General features: G+C 32.2%; 1 protein-coding gene across 4 annotated transcripts in view; it reads left to right on the forward strand.

The window, feature by feature from the left end:
• Window positions 1–19,599, forward strand: part of LOC110995373 (fibroblast growth factor 22) — a 131,414-nt gene that overhangs the window by 101,403 nt on the left and 10,412 nt on the right. For all 4 annotated transcript variants that reach the window (XM_022262508.2, XM_045631210.1, XM_022262507.2 and 1 more), the window contains one exon: window positions 7,568–7,671. In XM_022262508.2, the coding sequence (XP_022118200.1) occupies window positions 7,568–7,671 (104 nt within the window). The remainder of the gene's footprint in view (window positions 1–7,567; window positions 7,672–19,599) is intronic.

Consider the following 19,599-nt stretch of genomic DNA (forward strand, 5'->3'; position numbering starts at 1 on the left):
TTCCAGCTCTGTATCCGTTGATTGAGTGAGGCGCGGCTTCTATAAATGGTATGAGCATGAATAAAAAACAAATTTTACTACCATATGAGATAACTTGAATGAAATAGCTCTATAATCAAAAGGTGACTGCACTATAGTAGCGGCGAATAATTAATGGTGTATAGTTTGTTAAACAATTTTGAAAATATTGTTATGGTCTTTACGTAATTAACGCTGATTTCTTTTGGAATTTAGTATATGAGATTGTAAATGAAACATTATTGGCGTCGCACGCTGATTCTCAAGACAGAGGTCTTGGTAGAAATAGACACAGAGGGTGAGAAAAGTATGAGTTGTACTAAGTGACAAATTCAATGTAATTTTGACCATACAATGAATAAAACATTTTTTATATAACAGGGAGAACGGGCAGGACGCTCACGGTAAGTGATTCTGCCCATAGACACTGGCATGGTCTGAGGACGCGCAAGGCTATGTAACAATACAAAAAATAATTAAGAAATTAACGCTATTGCAATTCTCTAAGCTGCTAGGGACGCCCTTGATTTATGACAAAAGTAAATATTGATTAATAAAAAATGGTTTACATCTTAAGTGATATATAATCAAAAATAACGCATACAAATATGATAATAGTAACTATATATTTTATAAGTGTTTCTATTAAATTATTTGTTAAAAAATTATAACCAAAGAATATAAATAAGTGTTTAAAAATTAAATGCCACCTAAGATGTCCATATCTGTAATCCTTGACCGTCATGTCAAGCTGTGACCTACGAGTCGTATTAAACCAATAATTCGGTCATTGATACACGGAAAAAAATATTTTTTGCATAAATTATAACACATTTAGGCATTACATTGATAAATAACAAGGATGGGATAGTTTACGATTTTTAATAGTATCGATATTTTACTTGTACAATTAAACATAAAATAAAAGATTGAGGAAAAACCAAATATGTCTTTTAGTATAACACAATACAGATTTTTTATTATAAATTTGTCATGGGAAAATATTAATCTATTTACACACACAGATTAGTAGCTATACATTTAAATGTTAGGCGGACTCTTAAGCATATCCGCGTCCAAAGCTGTCTTAGTGCTATATATTTTTGTGAAAGTTATTTGTTTTCTCGTTTGTGACGCTCTCACAACTAAACTATGAAATTGATTTAAATGCTATTTGAAAAGGCATTTTAAGCTAATTTAAATTCTAAGCTCGATCATGGCACAGACATTAGTCACGACCTATATATTAAGGCCATAGGCTCAAATCAACAATACTTAAAAAAGATTTACTAACGAACATCACAATCAAACCTTACATCTAGAAAAAAAAATTACCTTGAAGAATTATTGTACAGCCAGCAAACACAGCATGCTTATACTTAATAATTGCTAACAAACAGAATTATAACAAACTATGTGTTGTTTTGGCCGGAGACAAAAAAGTAAAAAAGTTAAAACGACTTAACAATTCCCAAAACTAGCGATTCGAATCGTCGACGACCAGTCACTTTCCGTATCTTCTACCGCATTTACCATGGAAGTGTTCAGAGTTCTTCAGATTACAACTGAGTTTCATCATCGGACGTAAAGACAGAATGCGAATTTTCAACTGTTTTTCCTACATTCACCACTTTGTCTCCACCGATGTATTTCCGAACAAATTCAACTTAGAGTAGTACAAGAAAAGAGCGTACCAATTTTTAAAAGGCCGGTACGCACTTGTGAACTCTCTGGCAATGTATATTTGGGTATCACTTAACGTCTATCATGCTCCTCCTGCCTGTTTCCCCTTGTTATATATAAATTCCTTTGACAAATTAAATTATACATACCAACATAATACATAATATTATAATGATATTGCCTATAAACAAAATAGGTATAAGAAATGTTTATTCGCTGTTATTTCTAAATGTTAATGCTACGACTAGACAAAATAGTCGTAAATTAAATGACGGTCCATTGGCATAAGTTGTGATGAAATTTTCCCAAGAAATCGCGATTTGTAATTCGTCATGACTCGGTCCGCGAATTCTTGATTTCTGAGACATCTTAAATATAAGTTTTTCAATGAGGTATCATTCAAGTTCCATTACAAGAAACCTTTAAAAAAACTTATTTTTAGTTTTTTTGGAGAAATTTAAATAAAATTAGTTAGATTAGAATTTTTGCAAATAACTTTTTCATTGAATTGCACTTGACATAATAAACATATTTCAACTTTTGGAGACCTAACGAAAATATTTTACTGCTTCTTCATAAGTCAACGAATAAATAAAGTGTAAACACGCCAAAAACAAAACAAACAAAATCTATTTTTTAATCGTGAAATCTATTAATTCATACGATGATGGGAATTACAAACACTGATTAAAATATATCCTAAATATCATCAAAGAACTCTTAGTTCTAAAATAACATGCACATTTGAAATAAAAGTCCTAATAAATATATCCTAGCAGATTCTGGAATAGCCGAGTTCACCAAACTTTAAGTGAGGAACATGACACACATCACAATAATAAAATTGTTTGATTATTGTGAATCATGACTATATTCTATCTGCTAATAAAAAATAAAGTGATAACCACTATTCCAAAGCGCGCAATAAAATCAAACTGTTGACTATAAAAGTTATACGACTGAATGCCGGCCTGAAAATAGTGCTAGTCGTAGGCCGTAACTTTGATAGTAGAATTATTGTCTGCTATTAAAACAAATTGTTCTAAATCCGTTGGGAATTCAAATGCCAACTTTTTTTACTAAACTATACTAACTACTTTATAATGTTTGGTCTTTCATGTATTAATTATGATTTCACAATAACTAGGTACGGCTAAGCACTAGTACTTCTCATGTATATAAAAAAACCCTGTGTGTTAAAATATATACTTCTTCGGTGTAAAAAAAAATATTTTACGTTTGTAGAAAAAACGACACTAAGAATAGAAAAAAAGGTATTTAATACATTGAAAGTTTTATTATAACGCAATATCTAGTTAAATAAAGTTTTTTTAAATATCACAAAATAAAATTTTGACTATAGCTTAGTTCAGAGTGTTGGTTTTTTGTGATGGTGTGCGCGCGCATCATAAAAATTTACTCTCATCATTTTTCTCTAACGCGCCAAAAGAAGTATCTTATTTAATATAACTTCAAAAAGGATAAACGGATCTGGGTAACTTAAACATTTTCCCAATCTAAAATAAAGTTGAAATAATGTACAAATACCTAAACCTATACCAAAATATGTTTGTATGTTATGAAACTTAAATTACACAGGATTATGAGGTAACTTAACATAATAGGTATTTTTGAATGCACTCAATGCGTTTTGTTGATAAAATATACGATTCAAAGAGCAATGGGTCAGTTTAGTAATAAAACTAGATTAAACAATAGATAAATGCTCTATTGTCGATATTTTATTGAAACGAATAATTAAAATTAAGAAATAAAACTTCATTCAAACAAGTTTTCTGTATCCTGTTTTAAAAAAAAGTGTTTATATATAGGTAGTATTTCCTAAATCGATGATCTAGAAAATCTCTGCACAAAAAAACATATAGGTTTTTTGTCGACTGCGATACGACTGAGTCGTACGACGACGTGTCGACGTGTCGTGTGTGTAATTGGACTTGATGACCAATCACAATCAAACGATAGGTTCTATCGATTAGTTTTTAACCTGAACAAATCGAAGGAGGTTCTGAATTCTATGTGAACTTTCTTTTACTTTTTCATAATAAATTTTAAATAGAAATAAAGTTATTTTTGAGAGCAAATATTGTCTGGCATAAGTTAAGTAAAATGTGTATATCATAGTTCATTGATCTACGTGCCTGAGGTACTCAATTATATGCAATATTAATTACTCTGATAACCAGACGACTAATTGTTTCACACAAGTTCAATTATTCTATGAATATTCGTGTGATATTGACTCATTGCTATTATTAATCATTTGTTTCTCATCTCAGCTGGAATGAAAGTATGTTTACGTTTGAATAGGGCAGTGAAGGATATATTTTAACCTTCTGATTTTATCTATGGTTAAGTTTCTAATTTGCCCTAATGGCTATTCACTATTAATAAATGACTGTGAGTATCGTTTTAATTATTATGTATACATAAATATATGTATTCACATGTATCCTACATTTCAGGGATTCCAAATTACACTGAACATAAATATATCACGTTACTTTCGTATCGTAACGTGACCGCTTAGTCACTTTATCGATTATTCGCTGGATGAACGTCACTAGTACGGTACGTGCGCCCGCGCACGTAGTCTTGTGACGTCACACACGAAACCGCGCGAAAATGCTAACAAGGCCGAACGTCGACCTCTATGTCACGTGGATATCTTCAGCTGAATTTATATCACAAACTCTAGCTCATAAAACTATTTTTGCTACCATTTCATTATTGAGAACATTATTTCGCTATGAACTCGACGTTTGGAACATCAATAAAAGTTGAACGGCATTCTTACGTTATATAATGCTGTTAAATGTCAAAGAATTATTTGAATTAAATATTGTACACACACTGCCATCTTTTGGCAAACTTTGACATCTTACGAACTTTTCAAATGCGACAAAAAGAGCAAGCATGTTTTTCAAAATTGCTTGCAAATCAAAATATTCAGAGCCGAGACCACCTTTATAAACAAAAATTTAAAGTGCATCAGAATAAATTAATCAGCATCTTTCCTTGCAAAATCAACATAATGAACATGATAAGATTAATCAACGATAAATATTATAGTAGTGTATTTTTAAATTATCTATTTATAGCAGACTATTTCGATACAAGCATGAATGAATGCAACAATGTATCAAATAATTGTGTCAGTGTATGTATGTCACGGCGGATTTCCACCAATTGTCTACTAGTGTCAAGTGTCGGCTGTACAATATCCTGACACGCGTCCGGCGTGAAGAAAAGATCGTAACAATGGGCTACGGCCTACGACTAAATACCTACGACTGAATTCCTGTAAATGCAATAGTGTTTCCATAAAAAGTTTTAGAACCTTTCTTCTTTCTTGTAGCATCTTCTGCTATTGTATTCTATTTCATATGAATAATGATATAAGATGAAGTACAATTAATTCTATAATATAGTTGTCAACCGATGTATGTGTGCTTTACGCATGGCGTTAATAAAAAATAATCGCGCTATAACCTTTTTAGCTCAGGCCTTAGAATTCTGTATCAGGTGATCAGCCTATGCCTGTCACACGCCGTCGACCGATTGCTCTTCACTGTTCGAGCGAATGTTAAATGCGCACATGGAAAGAAAGTCTAATGGTGCACAGCAGCATTGGTCGCACGCTCAAGTCAATAGGCCAACACTACTCAATATCAAGTTTTGAAATAATCTTAAAATTAGATCTAGATCTAGAGTCCCATGAACCGTACCTCAAAGCACCCGCGAGTAAACTTTTTTATAGTGTTCAATGCTAAGGTTTATAGTGTGGTATGTCCGTTAGTCTGACCTTGATGAACCTCTTATGTCATTAATTAGTTTACTTATACAACCAGGTTTAAGATACTTAATTTAAATATATATCGGCAGTACGTGTAAATGGGAAACATCACCCAAAACCGGACCTAATTATGACAGATACCAACTTTCACCATAATTATTATTTATATATCATATTCTACATCTTTAATAGAATTAATCAGTGGCTTCATACATTTTAAGAGTCATAAGATTTAATATTTAATAGTGATGACAAGATACTTATAACAGTATTCGTTTTGTCTAACTCTTCTTCGCTTAAATCATTTAGGATTAAGTTTATCAAATATAACTTAATCAGTTTTATCATTTTTTACTGCTATAATTTAAAACTACAATTATCCCTTAAAAATCTTCCACGATAAACTAATTATACCCATACTAATCAAATGTCTATATTTCATGGCTACATAGTAATTTTAGGCATGCAATGTCAGAAATATCAATTTTCTAGTATCTAATACAGACATTAGTCTTTATAAGAATCTCCGACGTTGCGTGTTAGAGCTAAAGCAAATTATAGGAAAAACAATATTCACGCATCAAACTGACATTGATTGCGTTAATTAGTTAAATAGCAAGAATTAGCTGACACGTCCGTCCCCGTGTGTGGTCGTCGCGTGACTGAGTCAATTACACGCATCACTAGCGCCATCTATTTTTACTTTATCTAGGCGAGCCTAGCTTTTTATTGCTTTTTATTATATAACGTTGCATCTTATTATCGCATTCCGGGTTGATGATGCGAATAATGTCAATGTTTTGCACACATTAACGTTTAAACGGCTATTTTAAACTGCCAGCGACAATCGTACTATTATTTAATGTGATTGACATACATATTAACACAAATTAACGTTTGAATAGAGCAATAGCTTTCGTGCATTCAAGGTGTAAGTACTCCTTTAGCTCAGATATGTACGACTTAGCGTCTTTAGCTCCAGATTGTTATAGTAAGAGCTACAATATCAATAACTTGCCATTATACCCTATAAAATATGCCTACGCCTACCTATCACATCACAGAGACGTGATCGCTGCGGGCTTCGCTTACCGATTTGCCATCAATTTCAGCCTAAGTACGCGTAAGAATCAAACTAATGCTAAGCATTTACTCCATATAGGCTACGGTTTTAGTCCTACAATAGTCATCTTTTGGTTAATTTACTGCTGGTATCGATGAGGAACTGGGTCCATTACAATAAATACTAATATTAAACAATACAAGACCAGGTTTTGGTAATTAATATTGAAACCTTTATTACTGAGTTATAAGCAGTGTACCACAGGAAATAGTTTGCTCTGATTATTCATACCTTTAAATATATAATGAATGCGTAATTAAAAGCTTTATGATACTTACTTACGCTTGCGAATGTATGATAATTTATACGAAGCTAAATAGAAGATAGGTGTAGTCAATATGTAAGGTCCAGGCATAAATTATACCAATAACACTATCTTAGTGTGAGTTGGTCTAAGGCTTCTCGGTAAAATGTCAATAAAACCTTATTCGGTATAACGAGCCCTACAGTCTACTAATAACTTGTGTTACGCGTTACTGTCGCATTGTGAATAGCGCCATCTAGGGTATAGAATGTAAATTGAAATTTGAATTGTCGAAAGTATTTAATGGATTTAACTTTTGATTAATTTATATGGATTATATACCAATCCTTTTTTGATTAGAAACAAAATTATAAACAATTAGATATTATGAAAATCAATTTTAATGTGAAAAAAATATCAGTTAATAATATATTTTGTAATACTTAATATTCAAAACTACCCGAGATTTTTGAGTATTTTTTTTTTATTTTATTCAGGTTTACAGAAAAAATCCTTTAGGAGTTAGAAAAATATCTGATTTACCCATTTTGTTTTTAAACGGTTTTATTTAGCTCACCCCGTTTGTTTCTAAAATAAAAAAGGATAATTTTGTTGTTAGCTTGTAATAATGTCGACGATGATGCTATAGTATTATAATGTATAACATTACATTTTATCCTTTCAGCGATACTTCAGCGTGCGACGTACAAGGTCGGCCTCCTGACGATCCAGGGGGTTTCCACTTGTCTCTACCTCTGCATGGATGCCTGCGGGTTCCACTACGCTAATGTAAGTTTAGTCAATTTGTAATAACTTGTTTTTGCTACGAAAGTGATGTTTTTGTTATATCGCCGCCCATGGACACTCACAATGCCAGAGTGCGTTGCCGGCCTTTTAAGAATTGGTACGCTCTTTTCTTGAACAACCCTAAGTCGAATTGGTTCGGATGTTTTTCTTATGCTCGGTTTACAATTTATAGCAACAGATTCAAACTGCGGCTTACAATCTAAATAATGTCCTTATTCTTTACGGAAACTATGCGTAGGTATCTTTATAAATACCGTTAATTAAATGTGTATTGTATGACCATATCTGAAAACTAAACTGATAATGAAACCGATTTCATTGCAGTGTAATTGCAGTGATTTAGACAAATTAAAAATAATCAAAAACTGCGCTATCATATATCTTTCAATCAGTCTGAAACGTCGCGTCAGCAATCATCGTTTTTCATGTTTTATTGAATCCTTGGCCTAATTGTTGCAATTTAAACAATTGTACTGATTGTTGATGCAAATTAAATTCCGTTTAATTGGAAATCTTATACGATTACCGAAACAGTTTTCTCGTACTAAAAAGTCAACGGGTAAACTTCAAACTTACTGCGCATTTGACTGATCAATATCACTGTTCCTGATTTGCTTAAAACAGCTCTAAATATGTCCCCATATGTTGAGGAAATTACTTATTTAATATTTTATTACATATATACAGTAGGTACTTACATGCTTTAAACAACTCTAAATATGTCCCCATATGTTGAGGAAATTAATTTATTAATATTTTATTACATATATACAGTAGGTACTTACATGCTTTATATTCATATTTTAAGCAGCCGCCGGGAACTTCGTTTCATCTTAATATATATATTTTTTTACTTAGCCTACCTTTTAAGCCATTTATATGGCAATATGGAAAGATTTGCTATTCTACCCTATAAATACTGTTTTTCTGTAATAAAACCCTAAGTACTAAACGAGAGGAAACTTTTCATTTTTTGTATTAATATTTCGTTGTCCATAAAAACCTTCCTCAGAGTTTAAGGAATAAAAAACATTACTCCTATTGGCTCACCAATCTTCCGTATAACAACATATTTTTATTATGATATGAAATCGACAGATAACTAAAGAACTCTCGCAGTTAGCGTTACCTTTCTTTTTTAACATTTCATTTATCTACACGCTAAAAAAATATTTTAAGAAAATACCATAAGAGTCAACCTTCAAATTCTATTCGATGATAAGAGTACACACATAGATCAAGCATTTGTAATACAAATAATTAAATTCAGAATTTGAACCCGTACAGTTAGGTTTCGGTGTAAAAGGAGGGTGTGAGGCAGCCGTCCATGCCCTACGCTCTTTCCTAACTTACGGAAAGCCAGACGTGTTGCTAAAAATTGATGTAAAAAATGCTTTTAATTCAGTTAATAGGGATACCCTGTTGACGGAAGTAAAACAACATATACCTGAAATATATAATTATCTTCTTCTCAGTTACGCTGATCCAACAAAATTGTTATATCGTACAAATGAACTGTCCTCAGAAGTAGGTTGTCAACAGGGTGATCCCCTTGGGCCTGCAATTTTTAGTTTGGCAATAAATAAAATAATCAAAAATTTAAATTCAAATTTCAACGTTTGGTATTTAGACGACGGCACACTAGGAGGTGATGTGGACACTGTTTTTTCGGACCTATTTTTAATAAAATCTAAATTTGAAGCCATTGGTTTGCAGCTAAATCTCAGCAAATGCGAACTGTTCATAAATAACTGCGACTTAAATTTAAATACAGTAAAACAAAAATTTCAGATTTTGGCTCCAAATATTAAAATAGTTAATAGTAATTCCCTTTACCTTTTAGGTTCTCCAATTTTTGATGAATCTATTTTTGAATATATTAATAATTCTATTAATAAGTTTAAAAATTCTGCTGATCGTCTCCTTGAAATTAGTCCGCATTATGCACTTTGCATCTTAAAAAACTGTCTTTTTGTCCCAAAATTTACATATGTGCTCCGTTGCTGCTCCTTTTGGAATCACCCAGATCTTTTGACACAAGTAGACGAGGTAATCAAAATTAGCTTAGAATCGCTTCTTAATATACAGCTGAACGAGCAATCGTGGACCCAAGCATCATTACCAATCCGTTATGGTGGTTTGGGGATTCGCAAAATTTCCAGTGTCGCTTTACCAGCTTTCCTATCTTCTGTCCATAGTTCAGCAAATCTCATAAGTCAAATTTTAAGGGCATCCCCTTCAAACTTTGAGATTGCTGGCTTGGAAGAAGCTAGAAACGCTTTCTTAATTGCATGCCCAGGTCAAAATTTTCCATTTTCTCTAAATTCACAGAGGAGCTGGGACGACATAGACAGTAAAATGACTTATGACAATCTTTTGAGCCGTAGTACAGGTTCAGCACGTGCTAGGCTTTTGGCCGTGGGTACGCATGAGGCCGGCTATTGGCTTCACGCTTACCCTTCGTCAAATACAGGAACATTTCTTGAACCTGACACGCTCCGAATCGCAACCTGTCTGCGGCTTGGGGTACCGGTCTGCGCTCCTCATACTTGTCCCTGTGGCAGTGATGTCGACAAACTAGGACATCACGGACTATCATGTCAAAAAAGTGCTGGCCGCTTCTCGAGACATGCCGCACTCAACGATATCATACATCGGTCCCTTGCCACCGTCAACGTGCCTAATCTACTTGAGCCGACTGGAATTGCTAGAGACGATGGCAAGAGACCGGACGGTATGAGTTTGATTCCATGGAAGATGGGTCGGGTTTTGGTATGGGATGCCACCTGTTCAGACACACTGGCCCCTTCCAATCTTCATGGAACTAACAAGAGAGCTGGTGCGGCTTGTGATGCGGCTGAAAAAGCTAAAGTCTGCAAATACAGGGGTCTAGGCTCTGAATATGATTTTGTCCCATTCGGTGTCGAGACCCTTGGTCCGTGGGGTCCTAGCGCATTAAAGCTTTTTAGGGAATTATCAAAAAGGTTAGTCGACATCACAGGAGAACGAAGAGCTGGCAGCTACCTCGCACAAAGAATTAGTCTAGCAATTCAAAGGGGGAACGCTGCTAGTATCTTCGGAACCTTGCCTAAAGGGACTCCTTTTAATAATATTTTTTAATAATTTAATTTTAAGGCTAGTTATTAGATATATTTTTAGTTTGTAATTGTATATTAATATAATCAGAAGATATACTATAATCTAAACCGAACCTATTTCGAAATAGTCGTCACACATTACTTAAAGCATTAAGTCTATTATCCACAGTTATTTAATATCAAATTCATTGTTAATAAAATATTACCGAGTTCATTTCGTAGTCACAATAGTATCAGAACTATAGTTTATCGGCTGATCCGTTCAGGTCTATCGATCATTGATCGATGATTAATGATCCAGGCGCCTGGTGAAAGTTTTGACCGTGAACCAGGTTTTATTAGGAAATTTTGATTATCTATTTGATGATAAGATGACACAATATTTGGAACAGGTTGTAATAAGCTTCTTACTTGTGAATCTCCGCTGTAGATTTCAAATGCCGATGCTATGAAAGCCCTTGAGATCCTTTATGAATATTATTATTAAAACTTTATTGCTGACACAGTATAATATTTAACTTGCATAATCGAACTTAATTTAATACATCATATGACCCGTTTTTGGTAATCGGCGTGTTCTGTGTCACAAAGGGTTCTGCCAGTTCCGTTATGAAAAAGTAATACATAGTTTCAAAAACAGATTTTAGTTAATAATAATACTTAATATTGACGTAGAATTTGTGGGAATTCCATTTAAAAAATAACGTTATGTTTGGCAATATCTTTTAATGATAAGGAGGTTTGTTTGCTTGTCTGATATATCCATCGATATTTATTTTCAAGAAACAATTTGGCACTCGTCGCAGTTTAACTTTGCGAGCGATAAAGGTGTACTCTGGAAAACAAAATATACATTTTCATACAAATCGATATTACTATCTGTTGTATGGTCTTATTTATTTATTAAAATTAAAAGTTTTATATTTTTCATTTCGGTTACTGGTTGTGGCTGACTTGCTATTGGATAAAAAATGACTGTCATTTTATTTTCATTATAACAATAAAATGCACTCTTATGCAACCTTACACATTACACATTGCCACACCTCAACCAATAAATAAATTTGTTGATTTATAAAAAAAATCTAAACGAGTTATACATAAATGAAGTATTGTATACCCTTTTAGATTTAGTATTCTTTTGATTATTGTAAGAAAAGATTCCATTGACTAGTCTTGGCGTATTATTTGCGATAGTATGTGTGCCTTTGTATTTTTTCATGCATATGTTAATACCGAATTAACGCTCGCATTTTAATATCACCCATTCGTAAGAATACTAAAAATCCCTTCACTTTCGTTCGCTCATTAATCATGCTCTTCCCCGTAAGATCACAATCACGTCATCTAGCTGTCCAAAATATCTTAATTAAATTACTCCAGCGCTTAATCGCTGTAATTACACAGCCTACACGTTTTATTGGTGTAAGATCTCATGTCGACAAGCGTCAATTACCTTTACGCGTATCAAATTACCGTAAACATAGTTTTGATTTGATTAATAAAGTGAACTTTACAGAATTTTAAGATTATAATATGATGCGCTCCTAATTAGGTTGAGTAATGCTGTTATTTTTAAATGGTGTATGTATTTCTATAGCAACAAAATAAATGAAGATGATTGTCTATTGGTTATGTTTGTGTATTACTATGTATTAATCTTAATTGGGTTTAGGCTTGATAGATATTAACTTCCGCACTTACTCGTGTCTAGAAAGATTCTTATATCTTGGTGTATTGGCACCATAGATCCAAACATTGACATTATATTATTATATCGATCTTGAAATAGAGGTAGATACAAAGCGCCAGTTAGCATCGCTTAAACGCTTCCGCTTCCGCGTCTCCTTTCATCCTATCCGGTCCCCTTGGTACTAAGATTTTATGAGATGACTTCCGATAAATGTTACGTCAATGTTGATTGTTGAAAAGCAGGTGAAGTTGTATTCTGTCAATCGTCAGCTCTAAACAGATGACAGCTTTAATTGTTAACTTATTATTCGTGGATAAAAGACAGATCGACCGTTCATGTAATTTATTTTAAAAATAAAAATGGATTATTATAACCTATCCTCCTTACTTTAAAAGCTTTCTACTATTTTCCTCTGATGCATAAGCCGCTGTTCAATATTTTACCTTGTGAGGCCCGTTTCAACAAAAAAGAAAGGTGCGGTAGGTAGCTCATATTTGAGCGTCATGACTGGCCAGCAAGGATTCAATTGAGGCTGAGCTGACAATTTGATTCCAGTGTACAGTTTTTAGTATTATGACTGTTTCGCTTGATTTTTTGCCTTCTGTTTCTCCAGAGAACTTCATGCCAAGTCAATAAGACCGTTTCTAGCTAGTTGTCTTAAATAAGCAATTATTTAAATATAATAGATTACGATAGCTAGGTACAATTTTCTTATTTATCATAATAATAGGATACATTCTATTGATATTGACATTTTGAATTGCGTAGTGGGTGGCTTGGCTGTTGACAGATGACGTCACGAATTGATATGACAATTGACAAAAAGCTTTAGTAAGATTAATTGAAGTAGGCCTGGCCTAGCCGTCAAAATTTAGTTAAGATTCCATTTATTTTACGATTAATCCTTCGATATGTTATTTTTATTTTATACTCTAACAGTAATTATGTTTCGCATTCTTTAAACTAAATTTATTAAGCTCATTATGCCATTCTCAATTAATATATATATATCATTAATCATAAGCTTTCTCAGAAACTCTGAAACAAATCTTTAAATATACAAAACAACACATTAGTAGTTCAAACGAAACCAATGTCTAAGAAATTTGTTAAACAAAACATAAATAATATAAAATGTCGTGTTTTCATATTAATGTCTTAATGTTTGTTCTTTTGATTTAGCCCCAACGTGTTAAGGGTATAATCAGATAATTTATGGCCTAACCCACCTGACTCCGTTTTTATGGGGGCTGATTTTAGTTCTGCTAATTCTAATGTGTGTTTAGGGAATGTCTATAAACGATTTCTCGGTTAGAAAGTATTTGTTCGAATTTAACTTAATGGGGCCATTTGAGGATGGCAATATTTCCACACATATTCAGTTAAAGCCAAAAAGTAGTTACCAAAAACCGCGATACAAAGATATTTAGCTAATAAAGTGAAACGTGAATCGCTTGCGTAAGTAAAAGTGCTTTAAATAAAGCAAAATATATTTACATTTTAAAATAATATATGTAAAAATTGCGCTCTTGTGTTACACAGAATCAAAGGAATTTAAGTGATGTTATTTAAGAGTTGAATGAACTCCTCTTTTGTGTTTTTGAAGTCAGTTAAGGAACATCTACAAAATCAATAATGTCATGTTAAACCACGTTTAAATTGTGTTTATTGGTTGTAGACAAGAATAAAAGATAAGCATACATCCTTAGAAGTAATTTTAAATACATTTATTTTAACCTGCTGTCGCCCACATACGATTGTAATGTGGATCTTACAGGGTTAATTAAATAAGTAAAAGACATATAAAGTTAAAAAAACAGTTGAATATTCTTTCAATACTCAGTAAAACCAAAAAATTTTCTTTTATGTTCGTTGAAAATACAAACATCGGTCATGAACTGAATAGACTAAAAATGTTTTTTTTCTAAGTAAGCAAACAAAAGATTCACAAAATAAATCCTTAGAAATGGTAATGCCTTTGAAACAAATTGTCGAGAATAGCTAAATGAAAATTTATTTTCCTCCCCCTGAAGTTAATAGACCGTGTGCAGGATATGAATCTGCACATATTGTGCAAATAATGACTGCAAATGTACAACTTTATTTTCTAGAAACATGTAAAGAGAAATATTGTTATCTATGTTTCTATCTGATATCTCGTTTTGTGTCAGGTTTGACAACTCGTATTGTCTTTCAATATTAGACAAGTAGAAGCAACCATCTACACGACACTGGCGAAGTGTGCCTAGTGCCCAGTTGGCAAAAAATTAAAAATTCGTTTGTCCTTTCCATTTTCTAAATATAAATTAAATTAAGAAAATATTGTACAATTTGGATGCGGTATAGTCATAATGTGCTGGAATGCCATCTAAAAGCATAGTGTATGGTAATATGGTTATCATATACACTCATTATGTAGTCCATAGTATATTATTGTGTACATTAATATGAAATGAGGTTACAAATTACAATATAGTCACTATTTGAGTATACCTAGTAGTGAAATAGTATACCAGATCACATAATAGTTAAGAGTAAGAAAGAGTCTATGTAATAAATTTAAATTGGTTTATGAAATTTTAAGTAGTGAAGGTGCATCAAAAACACAGCATTGTTGTTTTTATTCCACTTAAAAAACAAAGAAACTCGTACAAGTTATTACATTTTTTACATTATGTTTCGAATATTTTTTATGAATTATATGATGTTTTAGCTTGTAGGTATTATAAATAATGAATCAATCGTCAACTTCTAGCTGAATAAAAAAGAGTGAACTGTATCATTAGTAAGATCCATTGGGGAGTGTCGAGATGACAAATGATACACTTGTTACTCTTAATGTCTTTGATGCAATTTTATATAGACGTCAACTTAGATAAATCTGTTGTGACTTTGTTCGATTATGGGATCGAGAAGAAAGTTTGCAATAAAATACAAATAGTACACACAAACAGCAAACACAAAAAAATAGTCTACTGGCATATTTCAGATTCTCGATACATAGCTACATATAATAATAGTTTTAATATAAGAAACGAAGCTGCTTACGCTTAATATAATCTGTCTAAGATTTTAAGACGTCGTTTTAGTTACACAAGCTAGGTTCGTTTTTACGTTTTAAAAGTTTTAGACAGTTTACTGCCAAGATACATGCTGGGAACAAGCAAGCAAGCAATTTCTTTCAGTTCTATTATAAAAACAAAGTCTTTTGAAAGTTAATTCGTTACAGAAGTTTTACGTACAAACCATTGCATAATTCTTAAGTGGGTGTATTTATAAATACCAACAATGCACTAATGTAGTTAACCTAAATATGTATAAATAACAAATAACAAATCCTTGCTCTATTTTTGTTTTGACAGCCATTAACGCCGCACCAAGTAATAGTGATCCCATTTAAGGCGTCACTTCAGATAGGGATGCGATCATTAATCAGAGAAGTATCATTATAGAGTCGCTGGTGACTATTTGTCATATAGGGTCTTACTGATAGAGGGTAACCACCCCGTGGTATATAAGGAATAAGTATAAGTATATGTAGGTACTGTAATGTCTGGTTTGACATATTTTGAAACTTCGTTCTTAAACGATTGTCTTTACATTATGAAAATGTTTGTCTATCGTCTGTCTAAAACAAAATTATTGTAGTATAGAATGTTGAACCTAAAACTCGATGTTGAGTGATACCGCAACTTATAAATACCCATTAAAAGAAAATTTTGATAAGTTATTACTGGTAAATTTATTAAATTTAAATTTTCATCATAAAATAGTAAATAATAATTTCGTACACGTAATATATTTAATATAATAAATCATTTTAAGGCTTTAAATATTTCAATAAATTCAGTTAAGGAAAAAATTATTAAAATTTCGTTTCATACCAAACATACTATGTTAAATCATTGGTAACATATTGTTCTTTATTTTTCTATTCACGAGAACAGGACTAGAGACCGAAACAAATCTATTCACACGCACCTATTCACACCACCACGCACCACGTCCAAACAATGGTTACAATTGAAATAAAAAGGAAATATAATTGATTTCGGCCGCTAGTGTTGACAGCTCTGATATTTTTGAACAAACAATGATTAGAATTGTTATTTTGGTAACGGGATTGTGGGTAACTAGTATCTATAGTAATCATCTATAATCTATATCAATAGTTTACTTGAGTTTTCCCCAAACAGTGGATCCGAAACCAAAAAAAAAATGCTGCAGAGGCCTGAAAAATACATTCAATGCGCTTCTTAATCTGTAACTTTACAATTTAGATGTAGTTCTCTTAAAACCTGGACATCGCGCTATACAAAAAACTCAATATTGAATCGCAATCGAGCTAGTACTACTAATAAGCTCAAGATATAATGCACATAATGCGTTTATGGGTTAAATTTTGGACATTCAACTTGTCAAGGACAAAGACGAACTGCCAGCTTAATATAAAGTTTTTATATTAAAAATTATGAATGGTCTAAAATAATATGTACCGTTTATATGAAATTATAAATTTATAACGGGCACCTGTTGCATACCATTGAGACAATCGATCATTAGTTTAATCTGAAGTTATGTCAATGCTTCCTCCAATAAATGGAAGTGACTACTGATACGAAAAGATTGAAATACACTGAGACGCGTATTTTATTTAAGTAGGTCTGTTCAAGAAGACCTACTTTTTATTGTATGGCAAACTTAATTTATTATTAATATACTTAGAACGCTAAACTACAGGTAAAAATAGATTCATATTAAAATTAAATTAAAACTTACACTACCAATAACTTTTTACATGTTTTATATTTATTTGATAATGTCTCACTCAATTTTTGGTTATATTTTGTAGTATATTATTTGTGTTTTTTCTTGTCATTGAGTTTGTTGTATGATAAAGAAAGTCATAAATAAATAAAGTATGCGTCGCAAAATAATGTGGAGCTTTTGATTTAACAAGTGTACGCCAATCATAATTGTAAAACTTCTATGTCGTGAGAGCTTCCGTCTCACAGTAAGTCGATAAACTGATATTATCTTATTCAATAACACACATCTATGTATATTATAAAAGGTTTATACTTAGGCATTAGTTTAGATATAAGGACCTATACTAATAATGTAGGGAATAACTTCAAACCTTAGATAAATAATAGTTACTAGTTACAAACAAAAAAACATACCAAATAGTAATCTATTTAAAATAGAACAGCCCTAGATAATAAACAAAACTGTTTGCCCCAAATAAAGCGTTTAGAGATAATGAAGAGAAAAGGATTAATAACTGGCATCACCGTCAATGATAGCAACCCCGTAATAGACCGCCTTCAATGGGATGACAAAATTAAGAAAAAAAGGAAGAAGCCAAAAGGATTAACCGCGCGGCGCACCCCAGGCGCCGTGAATGTTGCTATTACAAAAAATTATGATCTAAAAAAAAGTGTAAAAGGCCCACAGAATAGACATAACTTATATTTGAATTAATGATGGCATTGTGTGCTTTCGTTGTAATTTTTATTTACGATTGTTTACCCTATTTTATGTTTTAATATGTTACTAAATTTATAGCCTTTGTATAGGAATTTCGTTTTCTAAGGGTTGTTTTTATTTATGGCAAACTAGAAAAGAACCTTTAATGAGACCAGTTAGAAATATTCTTTGTTAAGTGACAAATGTTGTTCTTTATTCACAATAGATTGCTATTTAATGGTCAATAAAAATTAGATTCTGAAATACTTCGATGTTTATCACATGGAATAGAACGACACCGTCAACATGATTATTTGCTTTGTTACTTTGAATTACTTTTGATAGCGCTCACAACTTAATGCACGAATTGCAGCTGATACCAATTACTCAAAAAGCACCACAATGTAAAGTCCCTGTTTTCGAATGTGAGACACATATATCTATGTCGCTTGACGTCATCTTTGCAGATCTTGTACAAAACAAGCAGTACATCAGACTTATACATAACGCGTGTAACAAGACATAACTAACTTAATATTGGTGTAGCCTTTGTACTGGCCGAGTTAGCTTAGTAGATACAACCTCACATATTTATCAAAGATCTTATACATTGTCCCAAAATACCCAATATATATATTGACATAAAATTTGATACCGCACAGGACTTTTCTATTTTATTACAATTTTATTGTCAGAGAATACATTTTTTGAGATGCCGCGTTCCTTAAGATGAGAAGATTGTAGATTGTTATAAATTTATTAATGATTAATAATGATATCTAGTATTGGGGTATTAAGTGTGAGATCTGAGATTACAGGATTGATTATTGTGGTACCTACAGATTTTTGTTTTTAAAGAAATTAAGTAGGCATATAATGGGTTAAATACATATATTTAATTCTAATTGCTTCGGGTTTATTGACATTTAAAACTAGATGATACAGTGGTTAACGTTTACAGTTATTAAAAACTAGCCTGGGTCTGTGGTCATAATCGCAAGTTGATACGTATAGAAGATAGTTAAGAGTTATAATTTATTATGATTAATTTAATTAGTTTAATTAATTAACGGTCCAGTTCAGTAGTAGATGAGTTAGTTATGCTTATTCCTACGTGCTAATATAATAACGATATTTTTATTACAATCAATTTAATGAATTTGAGACTTTGATAAAGTGTTAAATATTTATCCAAATCAAGTGATAGAACTTGTTTTACACAAATATAGTGTATAGTCTATTAAAGATATTTTACAAGGAAGTCGGTAAAAACCATAGTCTACAGTGGGCATAGATAACATTTTAAGGATTATTCACACTCCCACGTCACCCGTGTTCCCGCCAAGAACATTATATTCACGTTTTAAATTCCCATAAACCTGATGCAATGACACCATATCGGATCGTAAACTTTTATCTCTTCATTTCCTTTTATTTTACACCTTTTGTTCTAACACGTTATTATAAAAAATATTCTGGTCCCTTCAATATCAATAGCACTACTTGACCGACGTATAACGTTAAAGATAATGCGGTCGTAAACTTTTTACAATCTGTGAAATCAGAAAATATTTGATCTGTGACATTTTTTGTCTACTAGAGGTTTTTATTTACAGCACACAATATTTCCCGCCATTTCTACGTCTGTTT

Source organism: Pieris rapae, chromosome 14 (genome assembly GCF_905147795.1).
Source record: "Pieris rapae chromosome 14, ilPieRapa1.1, whole genome shotgun sequence".
Classification (NCBI taxonomy): Eukaryota; Metazoa; Arthropoda; class Insecta; order Lepidoptera; family Pieridae; genus Pieris; species Pieris rapae.